General features: G+C 44.7%; 1 protein-coding gene across 1 annotated transcript; it reads left to right on the top strand.

Annotated features, from left to right (window-relative positions):
- Positions 1-271: 271 nt before the first annotated feature.
- Positions 272-5,861, top strand: LOC123144019 (desmethyl-deoxy-podophyllotoxin synthase). The gene is made up of 2 exons (XM_044563027.1): positions 272-3,797; positions 5,027-5,861. The coding sequence occupies exons 1-2, from the start codon at positions 2,904-2,906 to the stop codon at positions 5,642-5,644; spliced, it is 1,512 nt and encodes a 503-aa protein (XP_044418962.1). The 5' UTR covers positions 272-2,903; the 3' UTR covers positions 5,645-5,861.
- Positions 5,862-15,923: the final 10,062 nt, after the last annotated feature.

A 15,923-nucleotide genomic window follows, 5' to 3' on the forward strand; every position in this document is an offset into this window, starting at 1 on the left:
TGTATTTTTCATTGTAATTTCAGTAATGTTTAACTTACAGTGATTTACTCCGAATTTTCCAGTATCTTCAGTGTAACTTAGTGATATTTGCAGTGTAACTTATAGTGACATTTTCAGTGTAACTTATAATGATTCGCACTGAAATTTCCAGTATTTTTTAGTGTTACTTACAGTGATTTGCACTGAAATTTCCAGTGTAAATTTCAGTTTAATTACATTGTGGTCTGGTATAAGTGCATAGTGCGGTACAACATTGTAACTTACATTACTATGCATTGAAAATTCCAGTCTAAATTCCAGTGTAGTTACACTGTAAATCCATAGTGCAATTTCATTGTATTTTTACTATGTAATTACACTGTAATATCAGTGTACTTACACTGTAAATCAGAGTGTAATTTCAGCGAATTACATTGTAATCCTAGTGAATACGATTCAGCTTTTGTATGTTCATTCAGCTTTTTGCGAATGATAGTAACGATTTAGTTGAGTGTGTCTAGTAGTCTTTTGGAGGGTGTTCATTCCGCTGTTATTTTTAGTTTACTATCATAATCATTTGACCATGGTTAGTTAAATAGACTGGCAGATTGAGGAAGGGTTGCGGGAGAGTTGTTTTTAGTTACTATCATAGTCCTTTTCTTGGTATTGTCGTTATTTTTAGTCTTATATAGGGTGTTCATTCAGCTTTTGTATTACTTTACCACGATTTGCAGTGCTTTTGTGTTCTCATTTTTATCCTTGCTTCATCATAATCATTTGACTATGGTTAGTGATACAGATGGGCAGATTGCAGAAGGGTTGTGGGCAGGAAGCCCATGATCTTTCTCCTGATAGCAGTGTAGATTCTTCTGAGAAGCCTTTTGTTCCTGACGATTGTTTTGATGCTAATTCTTTCAAAGTGTCCCATGTTTAAGTCTTGCTTTAATATCCAGTCCTACTTGTTTGCTTTTCCCGCGTTCTAGTTTAATTTAGTTAGTTGTGCTTTTCTGTCGGATTCTTCTATGGATGATGGCACGTTTGACAAAGCATTGTTTGATTTCTAAGGATGAAGGAGTGCATCTTCTTCATCTTGCAGGTATGACTCATGTCTTTGCATTCTTGCTTCACCTTCTTGAACCTGAAATTTTGGAAAAATGAAAGCACTCAGCAGTCTCTGTATTAAGTCTACTCTAATTTTTAAGAATTACAATGTAATTCTGAATTTTTACAGTGTCAAAAAAGAAGTAATTTACAAGATATGACACAGTAATTATTTTGAACCATAGCCTTTCATTTTGTTACAATGTACTGTAATTCTGAAAAAATTTACACTGTCAAAACAGAAGTAATTTGCAATGTAATTCCTTGCTTTTTTCTGTATATTACAATACTAATTACCATGCAGAGCTACAATAAATTTGAACCATACTTGTAGGTGTATTTTTTCATTCAATGCTTTACTTTTAGTATATGGCAGTAACTGGTGTAAAAAAAATGTAATTTCTGAATCATAATTACAGTATATTGTCTGCATTTTTTAAGTGTAAACAAGAAAGCAATGTTAGTGTAATTTTCAAGTTTCCTTTTTGACGGTTACTGTAATAATTTGAACTACAAGTCAAAATAATTTGACCATTTTACAGTCCCAAAGTTTATGAATTATAGTATTGTTCCTAGCCTTTTTGTTTGAGCAGTTCAGTGCTTTTTCAGTCTAACTATATGGAAGATACACTGATGAATCATAGCAATCAGTTCACTGCTTTTAGTTTTCTAGACCGTCAACTCTAACCAACCCTAAGATGATACCCAAACTTACTGAATGTTCTAAACCCTAAGGTTTCTGTGAAGGTTTTGTGAGTAATATTTTTATGTGAATTTTTTTGTCATTGTCAAGTTAGTTCACAAGCATCGTAAAGGGTGTCTGTTGTAAATCCTGTTCTTATTTTTGATTTTTTTTTTGTTTGAAGTTTCTGAATTTTCTGCATGTACATTTTGTACTACTAGCTTCACTGTAACATCTAAGCAGATTTTCAGAGTTCCCCTTTATGTTTCCTCTAGTATGTAAGGGGGGACTGAACTAGATTCAGTCTTAACACCTTAGAAGGTTGTCCATGCTTTCCTGTCTATGTTGATCCTTACTAATCGTAATCTGATCTTTTTGTTCTTGCAAAGTTCAGATTTCCTGTGCACGTTCCGTGTAGATGTTGAGAATTAGGAGAGGGAGCTGTTTTACAGGAGAAGTACTGGGAGTGAGTGCAAAGTTTTGTAGGAGAGATTTCTTCACCTGTCAATCCATGATTTTTCTGCAGGTTTGCCTCCTGGTAGGTGGGACAGAAACAGCGACAAAAAAAGGACAGGAACATACAATGGACATGGCACACTTGTCAATTTGTGGGTGGTCTAAAAATCTGACTGAAACTAAATCATAATAGTAGGATCTAAGATGAATATATAGACATCAATTTTGTTGCTGTCTTGATCGGAAGCATCAAGCCGTATATTTCCGCAGAAGCTGTGACACACGTATCTTTGTGCGGAAGGACTGCAGCACCGTCATGCTCACGCCTCAGATTTCTTCGTCGCCCTTGGCAAATATCTCGATGAACTGGTGCAGGAGAGACGGCACCGTCCCAAAAACTAAATGCTCAGTTTCCACTTGTTACTTGTTGTTACGTTACCAACAACAACGACGACGACACGGCATCACTGCTGCATCGATCTGCATATGCAACCCACAAAGAAAAGAAAAGAAGCCATCTTGTTCTCGTACGCATCGATCCCCACCACTCGCTCTCGATCGCATCAAGAAACGCCTATCTACAGCTAGACAACACTCGTGTTCTCCGTTCAACTTAGTAACCTCTCTGTACATAGAGATAAGACCAGACAAATCCATCAGCTAGTCACTCGATCGGGGCCCCGCCATGGAGCAATGGGCGTACTACCATTGCCTCTTCCTGGCTCTCCTCCTCCCTCTCCTGCTGCTCAAGCTCAACAGCAAGCGTGGCGGCGTGCGTCTGCCACCCGGTCCGTGGCGGCTGCCGGTCATCGGCAGCCTGCAGCACCTCGCCGGCAACCCGCTCGTGCACCGCGTCATGGCCGACCTCGCGCGCCGGCTGGACGCGCCGCTCATGTACCTCAAGCTCGGCGAGGTGCCCGTGGTGGTGGCCACGTCCCCGGAGGCCGCCCGCGAGATCATGCGGACGCACGACGTCGTCTTCGCGACGCGGCCGTGGAGCCCCACCGTCAAGATCATGAACGCCGAGGGGCAAGGCCTGATATTCGCGCGCTACGGTGCGTTGTGGCGCCAGCTCCGCAAGATCTGCATCCTGGAGCTGCTCAGCGCGCGCCGCGTGCAGTCGTTCCGCCATATCAGAGAGGACGAGGTCGGACGCCTCCTGGCCGCTGTTGCCGCGGTGCCGCCCGGGGAGCCCGTGAACGTGAGCGAGCGGATCGCCGTGCTCATCACCGACTCGGCGGTGCGCGCCATGATTGGGGACAGGTTTAAGAGGCGGGAGGAGTTCTTGCAGACTCTCGACGAAGGGGTCAAGCTCGTCGCCGGGTTCAACCTCGGCGACCTCTTCCCGTCGTCGCGCCTCGCCAGCTTCATCAGCGGCACGGCGCGGCTGGCCGAGGAGAACCACCGCAAGAGCTTCGAGCTCATGGAGTACGCGATCCAGCAGCACGAGCAGCAGAGGGCCGCCGCCTCAGCGAACGATGACGGAGGAGAGGACCTAGTGGACACGCTCTTGAGGATACGCAAGGAAGGTGGCCTCGACGTGCCTCTTACCATGGGCATGATCAAAGCAGTTATACTGGTAAGTGCACCGGCTCCTTTGTTTCACGATACTTTGTCCTCTACTAGCAAAAGGGCCCTGCTTTGTAACGGGAGGAAAAAATTCATAATCACAGATGGCCATGATCATATTTTGCTGCATCAATGAGATACACTATCACTCTCAATTTTGTGAAATCATGAACATTTTTAAACTCGTGAACATATTTGAAATCTTGAACATTTTTTAAGTTCATGAACACTTTTATAAGTTTTCGAACATTTCTAAAACCAAGAACATTTTTTAAATTCATGAACATTTATACTATTTGCAAACATTTTTTTAATTGTGAATATTTTTTAACAATTTTATTCAATCAACAAACATTTCTAGAATGGACGGACATTGTTTGGGAAATTGGTGAAACAATTTTTGAAATTCACGAGCATCTTTTGATTTAATGAACATTTTGAAATGCATGATCATTTTTTGAATCAGCAAGCATTTTATGAATGAATAAAAAAATGTAAGCTAGGAATAATTTTTAAATTTTTAGGACATTTTTTCATTCATGAATATGTTTTGAATTGGCGAATTTTTGTTCAGTTTCATTAACATTTTTTAATACATAAATTTTTAAAAAAATCATGAAGATTTTTTGATTTCCCAAACTTTTTTTTTCATAATTTTGAAAAAAAATCTGAATAAGAAGACATTTTTTATAAAATCACGAACATTTTTGCACAAACATTTTATGATTTATTAATATTTTATTTAAAATTGTCTTTTTTAAAAAATTGGAACTTTTTTGAAGTCCCAATTTATTTAAAGTGAAAAAAACAAAAACGAAATTTAAAAAACAGGCTGCCCGGACATGGGCCGGCCCAAACGGGCGCGCTACGTCTTCTTCCAACACGCAGAGCGCAGTATAGGAGGTTCCTTCTGCATGGGCCGGCCCAGGTGGGTAATATTTTGCAATTTTGAAGGCAATTCCCATGACGTACCGCAAGAAACAATAACCCCTTTATTATTAAGTACAGATGATGTTATACTTCAAAGTTAAAACATTTTGTACTCCTAAACAAAACTAATTATAGCACATTTTTTTGTGTTTTTTTCTTTGGTCCACTCTGAATCCAAGAGTTGCTATATGTTATATTCCCTATTATTCTAGGATTTGCAGTCGGGTGTCTCGCTGACATATGGGTGACAACCCTAAACTGCCAAGAACAACGAACGATTCCTAAATTCTGTAAATCGTCATTTTGCAGGATCTATTTGGTGCCGGGAGTGAGACTTCAGCTACCACACTTCAGTGGGCCATGTCGGAGCTCATGAGGTACCCAAACGTGATGCGGAAAGCACAAGCTGAAGTACGCAAAAACCTCCAAGGAAAACATAAGGTGACTGAGGATGACTTGGCCAATCTCAAGTACCTTAGACTCGTCATCAAGGAGACAATGAGGTTGCATCCAGCCGCGCCATTGCTTCTCCCTAGAGAGGCCATGGAGCCTTGCAAAATTCTCGGGTACGACATACCCAAGGGCACCACGGTGTTGGTGAATGCATGGGCGATCGGCAGGGATCCTAAGCATTGGGAGGATCCTGAGGAGTTCAAGCCGGAGAGATTCAAGTCCGGAATGGTCGACTTCAAAGGCACAAACTTCGAGTACATACCGTTCGGGGCAGGCAGGAGAATGTGCCCTGGAATGACATTTGCGCAGGCCAGCATGGAGATTGTGCTCGCCTCACTTCTCTACCACTTTGACTGGGAGCTCCCAAATGGGGTTAAGCCAGATGGGCTAGACATGACCGAGGAGATGGGTCTCACCGTCCGGCGAAAGAACGACTTGTATCTGCACGCCGTGGTCCATGTACCCCTGATTTGATTTACACTTGCATTGGTATGTCATATGTGACTGAATTCTCGCATATTTGTGCCTTCTATGTGCCTTGGTCAACTGTGTGACTGCTAGACTGCCTTGTCAGGTGACTGCCAGAGATACGTTGTCGATTAATTTGGGGTCCTCAAACTTCTCTGATCCTCATACTTGGATGTTCATCTTAGAACACCGATCAGTGAATTAATTTTATGTTATGTACTGAGATCTTGACCATCTGTTTACCAGATTTGATTACCCAAGCTATTCATCCGAACATGATTTTAGAGCCGAAAAAATTATATTGGGGACCGTTCTTTTTTTTACCGTGTCCAACAAGTGGTTTACTCTTCAACTAAGAAAAAATGAGTGAAACAAGAGCACAATTCAGTCGATTTTAAGTTGAAGGCCACCCCCCACCCCCCAAAGGAAACCCAGCTAATAAATGGAAAACACAAGTTCACCCGCAAAATAAATATAAAAATGGAAAACACAAGTAGCCATTGGTCTCGTCCAATACTGCTAATTAGTAATTACATTAATTTTAGTTACTAAAAAGATTAGTCTGCTCGGTGTCCGGGCGTCTTGCGGGTGTCTTTGGACCGTTGCCACCCAAAACCCATCCCGTCTCTCCCGCGCTTTTCCATCCAATGCACGCGTTGTTTTCTGCATCGCATCCATACCGGTCCAGAGCACGTTGCGGTCGACATTGATGCCACGTGACGTGACCGAATGGGAGGGCGGCATTGACCGACGCGACCTCTCAGGTGTCGCATCTTCAATACGGATGTCGCATCCCAAGAAATCAACACAGGCCGTTGTGCCGTTTTGAAGCGAACTGGCCATCCATTCGCATGGCCTGGCCGCGGCTATATATGTCGTGCTCCGGCGATGCACGTTCACACCTCTGGATCTCCTCTCATCACCTACGTGCCCCTTCTCCTCTCGGAGTTCTTCCTCCTCCGGCGACGACAAAGTACTGGTACTCCGCACCGCAGGCTGTGGCGGCGCAAGCGGACATTCGTCAGGCTCTTCGCGCCGCCACCCTCGCTCCTGGGCTCTCGGGCTCCATGGCAGCCGGCTGATCCGGCTGCGAGGAGGACCAGGCGCCGCAATAGCTGCGCCTCTTCGTGGAAGCTACTCTGATGGACGAGGAATTTGTCCGTCGGATGGAGTTGATGATGGAACAATCGCTCCGAGAGCATGGCTCGGAGCCGCCCTTGCCGCCTTGCTACAGCATGAAGGAGGAGTCAGCGTCACCTCTCCGTCACGTGAAGGCGGAGCCAACGTCCCCACACGACACAATAGCGGTGTCCAAATCGGATGCCGCGTCAAGGACGAGCTAGGGTCACAACACGCAACTGCGGTGTCCAAATCGGGGGCCGTGTGAAGGAGTAGTTGTCGTCGCTGCTGTCGTACAACCGATACACCAGGATCGATGGGTCGTCATTGCAGCCTCGTCATAACCGGCGCGGCCAATTCGTCAAGGACGAACTACCGTTCCAGATCGCCAAGGCCTGCGACCGCATCCTAGACTACCTCGGTGCCGGCAGTGGCGGCGGTCCCTTGAGCTCGCGGGCCGTCGTGTCCGCCAAGGAAAGGGCAATGAGGCAGGCGGCACGGAATGAGCGGCGTAATGTTGCCTGCCGCTCCGCGTTCGCGAAGCCGGGCGCGACGCCGTATTGGGTCCTCAGTGACCCCGACCTGGCGGCAACCTAGGCCTGAAGGAAATATGCCCTAGAGGCAATAATAAAGTATTATATATTTCCTTATATCATGATAAATGTTTATTATTCATGCTAGAATTGTATTAACCGGAAACATAATACATGTGTGAATACATAGACAAACAGAGTGTCACTAGTATGCCTCTACTTGACTAGCTCGTTAATCAAAGATGGTTATGTTTCCTAGCCATAGACATGAGTTGTCATTTGATTAACGGGATCACCTCATTAGGAGAATGACGTGATTGACATGACCCATTACGTTAGCTTAGCACCCGATCGTTTAGTATGTTGCTATTGCTTTCTTCATGACTTATACATGTTCCTATGACTATGAGATTATGCAACTCCCGTTTACCGGAGGAACACTTTGTGTGCTACCAAACGTCACAACGTAACTGGGTGATTATAAAGGTGCTCTACAGGTGTCTCCAAAGGTACTTGTTGGGTTGGCGTATTTCGAGATTAGGATTTGTCACTCCGATTGTCGGAGAGGTATCTCTGGGCCCACTCGGTAATGCACATCACTATAAGCCTTGCAAGCATTGTGACTAATGAGTTAGTTGCGGGATGATGTATTACGGAACGAGTAAAGAGACTTGCCGGTAACGAGATTGAACTAGGTATCGAGATACCGACGATCGAATCTCGGGCAAGTAACATACCGATGACAAAGGGAACAACGTATGTTGTTATGCGGTCTGACCGATAAAGATCTTCGTAGAATATGTGGGAGCCAATATGGGCATCCAGGTCCCGCTATTGGTTATTGACCGGAGAGGTGTCTCGGTCATGTCTACATAGTTCTCGAACCCAAAGGGTCCGCACGCTTAAAGTTACGATGACAGTTATATTATGAGTTTATATGTTTTGATGTACCGAAGGTTGTTCGGAGTCCCGGATGTGATCACGGACATGACGAGGAGTCTCGAAATGGTCGAGACGTAAAGATTGATATATTGGACGACTATATTCGGACACCGGAAGTGTTCCGGAGAAGTTTCGGATTAAACCGGAGTGCCGGAGGGTTACCGGAACCCCCCGGGGAAGTATTGGGCCTTGGTGGGCCTTGAGGGGAGAGAGAGGGCAGCAGCCAGGAGGTGGCGCGCCCCCTCCCAAGGGGAGTCCTAGTTGGACTAGGAGAGGGGGGCGCAGCCCCCTTTCCCTCTCCCTCTCCCTCTCTTTCCTTCCCCCCTTCTTTCCTAGTAGGACTAGGAAAGGGGAGTCCTACTCCTACTAGGAGGAGGACTCCCCCTCTCTCCTTGGCGCGCCTAGGGCAGCCGGCCTCCCCCTTGCTCCTTTATATACGGGGGCAGGGGGGCACCTAAGAACACACTTGATATACGATATTTTAGCCGTGTGCGGTGCCCCCTCCACCAGATTACACCTCGATAATACCGTCGCGGAGCTTAGGCGAAGCCCTGCGTCGGTGGAACATCATCATCGTCACCACGCCGTCGTGCTGACGAAACTCTCCCTCAACACTCGGCTGGATCGGAGTTCGAGGGACGTCATCGAGCTGAACGTGTGTAGAACTTGGAGGTGCCGTACGTTCGGTACTTGATCGGTCGGATCGTGAAGACGTACGACTACATCAACCGCGTTGTGATAACGCTTCCGCTGTCGGTCTACGAGGGTACGTGGACAACACTCTCCCCTCTCGTTGCTATGCATCACCATGATCTTGCGTGTGCGTAGGAATTTTTTGAAATTACTACGTTCCCCAACAGTGGCATCCGAGCCTGGTTTTATGCGTTGATGCTATGCACGAGTAGAACACAAGTGAGTTGTGGGCGATATAAGTCATACTGCTTACCAGCATGTCATACTTTGGTTCAGCGGTATTGTGAGATGAAGCGGCCCGGACCGACATTACGCGTACGCTTACGCGAGACTGGTTTCACCGTTGCGAGCACTCGTTGCTTAAAGGTGACCGGCGGGTGTCTGTCTCTCTCACTTTAGTTGAACCGAGTGTGGCTACGCCCGGTCCTTGCGAAGGTTAAAACAGCACCAACTTGACAAACTATCGTTGTGGTTTTGATGCGTAGGTAAGAACGGTTCTTGCTAAGCCCGTAGCAGCCACGTAAAACATGCAACAACAAAGTAGAGGACGTCTAACTTGTTTTTGCAGGGCATGTTGTGATGTGATATGGTCAAGACATGATGTGATATAATGTGTTGTATGAGATGATCATGTTTTGTAACCGAGTTATCGGCAACTGGCAGGAGCCATATGGTTGTCGCTTTATTGTATGAGATGCAATCGCCATGTAATAGTTTTACTTTATCACTAAGCGGTAGCGATAGTCGTAAAAGCAATAAGTTGGCGAGACGACAACGATACTACGATGGAGATCAAGGTGTCGAGCCGGTGACGATGGTGATCATGACGGTGCTTCGGAGATGGAGATCACGAGCACGGTGCTTCGGAGATGGAGATCACAAGCACAAGATGATGATGGCCATATCATATCACTTATATTGATTGCATGTGATGTTAATCCTTTATGCATCTTATCTTGCTTTGATTGACGGTAGCATTATAAGATGATCTCTCACTAAAATTTCAAGATAAAAGTGTTCTCCCTGAGTATGCACCGTTGCGAAAGTTCTTCGTGCTGAGACACCACGTGTTAATCGGGTGTGATAGGCTCTACGTTCAAATACAACGGGTGCAAAACAGTTGCACACGCGGAATACTCAGGTTAAACTTGACGAGCCTAGCATATACAGATATGGCCTCGGAACACAGAGACCGAAAGGTCGAGCGTGAATCATATAGTAGATATGATCAACATAGTGATGTTCACCATTGAAACTACTCCATCTCACGTGTTAATCGGACATGGTTTAGTTGCTTTGGATCACGTAATCACTTAGATGATTAGAGGGATGTCTATCTAAGTGGGAGTTCTTAAGTAATATGATTAATTGAACTTAAATTTATCATGAACTTAGTACCTGATAGTATCTTGCTTGTCTATGTTAATTGTAGATAAATGGCCCGTGCTGTTGTTCCGTTGAATTTTAATGCGTTCCTTGAGAAAGCTAAGTTGAAAGATGATGGTAGCAATTACACGGACTGGGTCCGTAACTTGAGGATTATCCTCATTGCTGCACAGAAGAATTACGTCCTGGAAGCACCGCTAGGTGCCAGGCCTCCTGCAAGAGCTACGCCAGAAGTTATGAACGTCTGGCAAAGCAAAGCTGATGACTACTCAATAGTTCAGTGTGCCATGCTTTACGGCTTAGAACCGGGACTTCAACGACGTTTTGAACGTCATGGAGCATATGAGATGTTCCAGGAGTTGAAGTTAATATTTCAAGCAAATGCCCGGATTGAGAGATATGAAGTCTCCAATAAGTTCTATAGCTGCAAGATGGAAGAGAATAGTTCTGTCAGTGAGCATATACTCAGAATGTCTGGGTATAATAATCACTTGATTCAACTGGGAGTTCAACTTCCGGATGATTGCGTCATTGACAGAATTCTTCAATCACTGCCACCAAGCTACAAGAGCTTCGTGATGAACTATAACATGCAAGGGATGGATAAGACAATTCCCGAGCTCTTCGCAATGCTAAAGGCAGCGGAGGTAGAAATCAAAAAGGAGCATCAAGTGTTGATGGTCAGTAAAACCACTAGTTTCAAGAAAAAGGGCAAAGGGAAGAAGAAAGGGAACTTCAAGAAGAACAGCAAGCAAGTTGCTGTTCAGGAGAAGAAATCCAAGTCTGGACCTAAGCCTGAAACTGAGTGCTTCTACTGTAAGCAGACTGGTCACTGGAAGCGGAACTGCCCCAAGTATTTGGCGGATAAGAAGGATGGCAAGGTTAACAAAGGTATATGTGATATACATGTTATTGATGTGTACCTTACTAATACTCGCAGTAGCACCTGGGTATTTGATACTGGTTCTGTTGCTAATATTTGCAACTCGAAACAGGGGCTACGGATTAAGCGAAGATTGGCTAAGGACGAGGTGACGATGCGCGTGGGAAATGGTTCCAAAGTCGATGTGATCGCCGTCGGCACGCTACCTCTACATCTACCTTCGGGATTAGTTTTAGACCTAAATAATTGTTATTTGGTGCCAGCGTTGAGCATGAACATTATATCTGGATCTTGTTTAATGCGAGACGGTTATTCATTTAAATCAGAGAATAATGGTTGTTCTATTTATATGAATAATATCTTTTATGGTCATGCACCCTTGAAGAGTGGTCTATTTTTAATGAATCTCGATAGTAGTGATACACATATTCATAATGTCGAAGCCAAAAGATGCAGAGTTAATAATGACAGTGCAACTTATTTGTGGCACTGCCGTTTGGGTCATATCGGTGTAAAGCGCATGAAGAAACTCCATACTGATGGAATTTTGGAATCACTTGATTTTGAATCACTTGGTACTTGCGAACCGTGCCTCATGGGCAAGATGACCAAAACACCGTTCTCCGGAACTATGGAGAGAGCAACAGATTTGTTGGAAATCATACATACAGATGTATGTGGTCCGATGAATATTGAGGCTCGTGGCGGATATCGTTATTTTCTCACCTTCACAGATGATTTGAGCAGATATGGGTATATCTACTTAATGAAACATAAGTCTGAAACATTTGAAAAGTTCAAAGAATTTCAGAGTGAAGTTGAAAATCATCGTAACAAGAAAATAAAATTCCTACGATCTGATCGTGGAGGAGAATATTTGAGTTACGAGTTTGGTCTACATTTGAAACAATGCGGAATAGTTTCGCAACTCACGCCACCCGGAACACCACAGCGTAATGGTGTGTCCGAACGTCGTAATCGTACTTTATTAGATATGGTGCGATCTATGATGTCTCTTACTGATTTACCGCTATCGTTTTGGGGTTATGCTTTAGAGACGGCTGCATTCACTCTAAATAGGACACCATCGAAATCCGTTGAGACGACGCCTTATGAACTATGGTTTGGCAAGAAACCAAAGTTGTCGTATCTTAAAGTTTGGGGTTGCGATGCTTATGTGAAGAAACTTCAACCTGATAAGCTCGAACCTAAATCGGAGAAATGTGTCTTCATAGGATACCCAAAGAGACTGCTGGGTATACCTTCTATCACAGATCCGAAGGCAAGATATTCGTTGCTAGGAATGGATCCTTTCTAGAGAAGGAGTTTCTCTCGAAAGATGTGAGTGGGAGGAAAGTAGAACTTGATGAGGTAACTGTACCTGCTCCCTTATTGGAAAGTAGATCATCGCAGAAATCAGTTTCTGCGACACCTACACCAAGTAGTGAGGAAGTTAATGATAATGATCATGAAACTTCAGATCAAGTTATTACTGAACTTCGTAGGTCAACTAGATCAAGATCCGCACCAGAGTGGTACGGTAATCCTGTTCTGGAGGTCATGTTACTAGACCATGGCGAACCTACGAACTATGAAGAAGCGATGGTGAGCCCAGATTCCGCAAAATGGCTTGAAGCCATGAAATCCGAGATGGGATCCATGTATGAGAACAAAGTATGGACTTTGGTTGACTTGCCCGATGGTCGGCAAGCCATTGAAAACAAATGGATCTTCAAGAAGAAGACTGACGCTGATGGTAATGTTACTGTCTATAAAGCTCGACTTGTTGCGAAAGGTTTTCGACAAGTTCAAGGGATTGACTACGATGAGACCTTCTCACCCGTAGCGATGCTTAAGTCTGTCCGAATCATGTTAGCAATTGCCGCATTTTATGATTATGAAATTTGGCAAATGGATGTCAAAACTGCGTTCCTGAATGGATTTCTGGAAGAAGAGTTGTATATGATGCAACCGGAAGGTTTTGTCGATCCAAAGGGAGCTAACAAAGTGTGCAAGCTCCAGCGATCCATTTATGGACTGGTGCAAGCCTCTCGGAGTTGGAATAAACGCTTTGATAGTGTGATCAAAGCATTTGGTTTTATACAGACTTTTGGAGAAGCCTGTATTTACAAGAAAGTGAGTGGGAGCTCGATAGCATTTCTGATATTATATGTGGATGACATATTACTGATTGGAAATGATATAGAATTTCTGGATAGCATAAAGGGATACTTGAATAAGAGTTTTTCAATGAAAGACCTCGGTGAAGCTGCATATATATTAGGCATTAAGATCTATAGAGATAGATCAAGACGCTTAATTGGACTTTCACAAAGCACATACCTTGACAAAGTTTTGAAGAAGTTCAAAATGGATCAAGCAAAGAAAGGGTTCTTGCCTGTACTACAAGGTGTGAGATTGAGTAAGACTCAATGCCCGACCACTGCAGAAGATAGAGAGAAGATGAAAGATGTTCCCTATGCTTCAGCCATAGGCTCTATCATGTATGCAATGCTGTGTACCAGACCTGATGTGTCCCTTGCTATAAGTTTAGCAGGGAGGTACCAAAGTAATCCAGGAGTGGATCACTGGACAGCGGTCAAGAACATCCTGAAATACCTGAAAAGGACTAAGGATATGTTTCTCGTTTATGGAGGTGACAAAGAGCTCATCGTAAGGGGTTACGTTGATGCAAGCTTTGACACTGATCCGGACGATTCGAAATCGCAAACCGGATACGTATTTACATTGAACGGTGGAGCTGTCAGTTGGTGCAGTTCCAAGCAAAGTGTCGTGGCGGGATCTACGTGTGAAGCGGAATACATAGCTGCTTCGGAAGCAGCGAATGAAGGAGTCTGGATGAAGGAGTTCATATCCGATCTAGGTGTCATACCTAGTACATCGGGACCAATGAAAATCTTTTGTGATAATACTGGTGCAATTGCCTTAGCAAAGGAATCCAGATTTCACAAGAGAACCAAGCACATCAGAAGACGCTTCAATTCCATCCGGGATTTAGTCCAGGTGGGAGACATAGAAATTTGCAAGATACATACGGATCTGAATGTTGCAGACCCGTTGACTAAGCCTCTTCCACGAGCAAAACATGATCAGCACCAAGACTCCATGGGTGTAAGAATCATTACTATGTAATCTAGATTATTGACTCTAGTGCAAGTGGGAGACTGAAGGAAATATGCCCTAGAGGCAATAATAAAGTATTATATATTTCCTTATATCATGATAAATGTTTATTATTCATGCTAGAATTGTATTAACCGGAAACATAATACATGTGTGAATACATAGACAAACAGAGTGTCACTAGTATGCCTCTACTTGACTAGCTCGTTAATCAAAGATGGTTATGTTTCCTAGCCATAGACATGAGTTGTCATTTGATTAACGGGATCACCTCATTAGGAGAATGACGTGATTGACATGACCCATTACGTTAGCTTAGCACCCGATCGTTTAGTATGTTGCTATTGCTTTCTTCATGACTTATACATGTTCCTATGACTATGAGATTATGCAACTCCCGTTTACCGGAGGAACACTTTGTGTGCTACCAAACGTCACAACGTAACTGGGTGATTATAAAGGTGCTCTACAGGTGTCTCCAAAGGTACTTGTTGGGTTGGCGTATTTCGAGATTAGGATTTGTCACTCCGATTGTCGGAGAGGTATCTCTGGGCCCACTCGGTAATGCACATCACTATAAGCCTTGCAAGCATTGTGACTAATGAGTTAGTTGCGGGATGATGTATTACGGAACGAGTAAAGAGACTTGCCGGTAACGAGATTGAACTAGGTATCGAGATACCGACGATCGAATCTCGGGCAAGTAACATACCGATGACAAAGGGAACAACGTATGTTGTTATGCGGTCTGACCGATAAAGATCTTCGTAGAATATGTGGGAGCCAATATGGGCATCCAGGTCCCGCTATTGGTTATTGACCGGAGAGGTGTCTCGGTCATGTCTACATAGTTCTCGAACCCAAAGGGTCCGCACGCTTAAAGTTACGATGACAGTTATATTATGAGTTTATATGTTTTGATGTACCGAAGGTTGTTCGGAGTCCCGGATGTGATCACGGACATGACGAGGAGTCTCGAAATGGTCGAGACGTAAAGATTGATATATTGGACGACTATATTCGGACACCGGAAGTGTTCCGGAGAAGTTTCGGATTAAACCGGAGTGCCGGAGGGTTACCGGAACCCCCCGGGGAAGTATTGGGCCTTGGTGGGCCTTGAGGGGAGAGAGAGGGCAGCAGCCAGGAGGTGGCGCGCCCCCTCCCAAGGGGAGTCCTAGTTGGACTAGGAGAGGGGGGCGCAGCCCCCTTTCCCTCTCCCTCTCCCTCTCTTTCCTTCCCCCCCTTCTTTCCTAGTAGGACTAGGAAAGGGGAGTCCTACTCCTACTAGGAGGAGGACTCCCCCTCTCTCCTTGGCGCGCCTAGGGCAGCCGGCCTCCCCCTTGCTCCTTTATATACGGGGGCAGGGGGGCACCTAAGAACACACTTGATATACGATATTTTAGCCGTGTGCGGTGCCCCCCTCCACCAGATTACACCTCGATAATACCGTCGCGGAGCTTAGGCAAAGCCCTGCGTCGGTGGAACATCATCATCGTCACCACGCCGTCGTGCTGACGAAACTCTCCCTCAACACTCGGCTGGATCGGAGTTCGAGGGACGTCATCGAGCTGAACGTGTGTAGAAC

The sequence above is a fragment of the Triticum aestivum genome, chromosome 6D (genome assembly GCF_018294505.1).
Source record: "Triticum aestivum cultivar Chinese Spring chromosome 6D, IWGSC CS RefSeq v2.1, whole genome shotgun sequence".
In the NCBI taxonomy this organism is placed as follows: domain Eukaryota; kingdom Viridiplantae; phylum Streptophyta; class Magnoliopsida; order Poales; family Poaceae; genus Triticum; species Triticum aestivum.

Bases quoted from the DNA above. Each gene is read 5' to 3' on its own strand.
- LOC123144019 (XM_044563027.1), top strand. From the start codon at position 2,904: ATGGAGCAATGGGCGTACTACCATTGCCTCTTCCTGGCTCTCCTCCTC. The intron at 3,798-5,026 runs GTAAGTGCACCG...GTCATTTTGCAG, and splicing joins TGATCAAAGCAGTTATACTG to GATCTATTTGGTGCCGGGAG.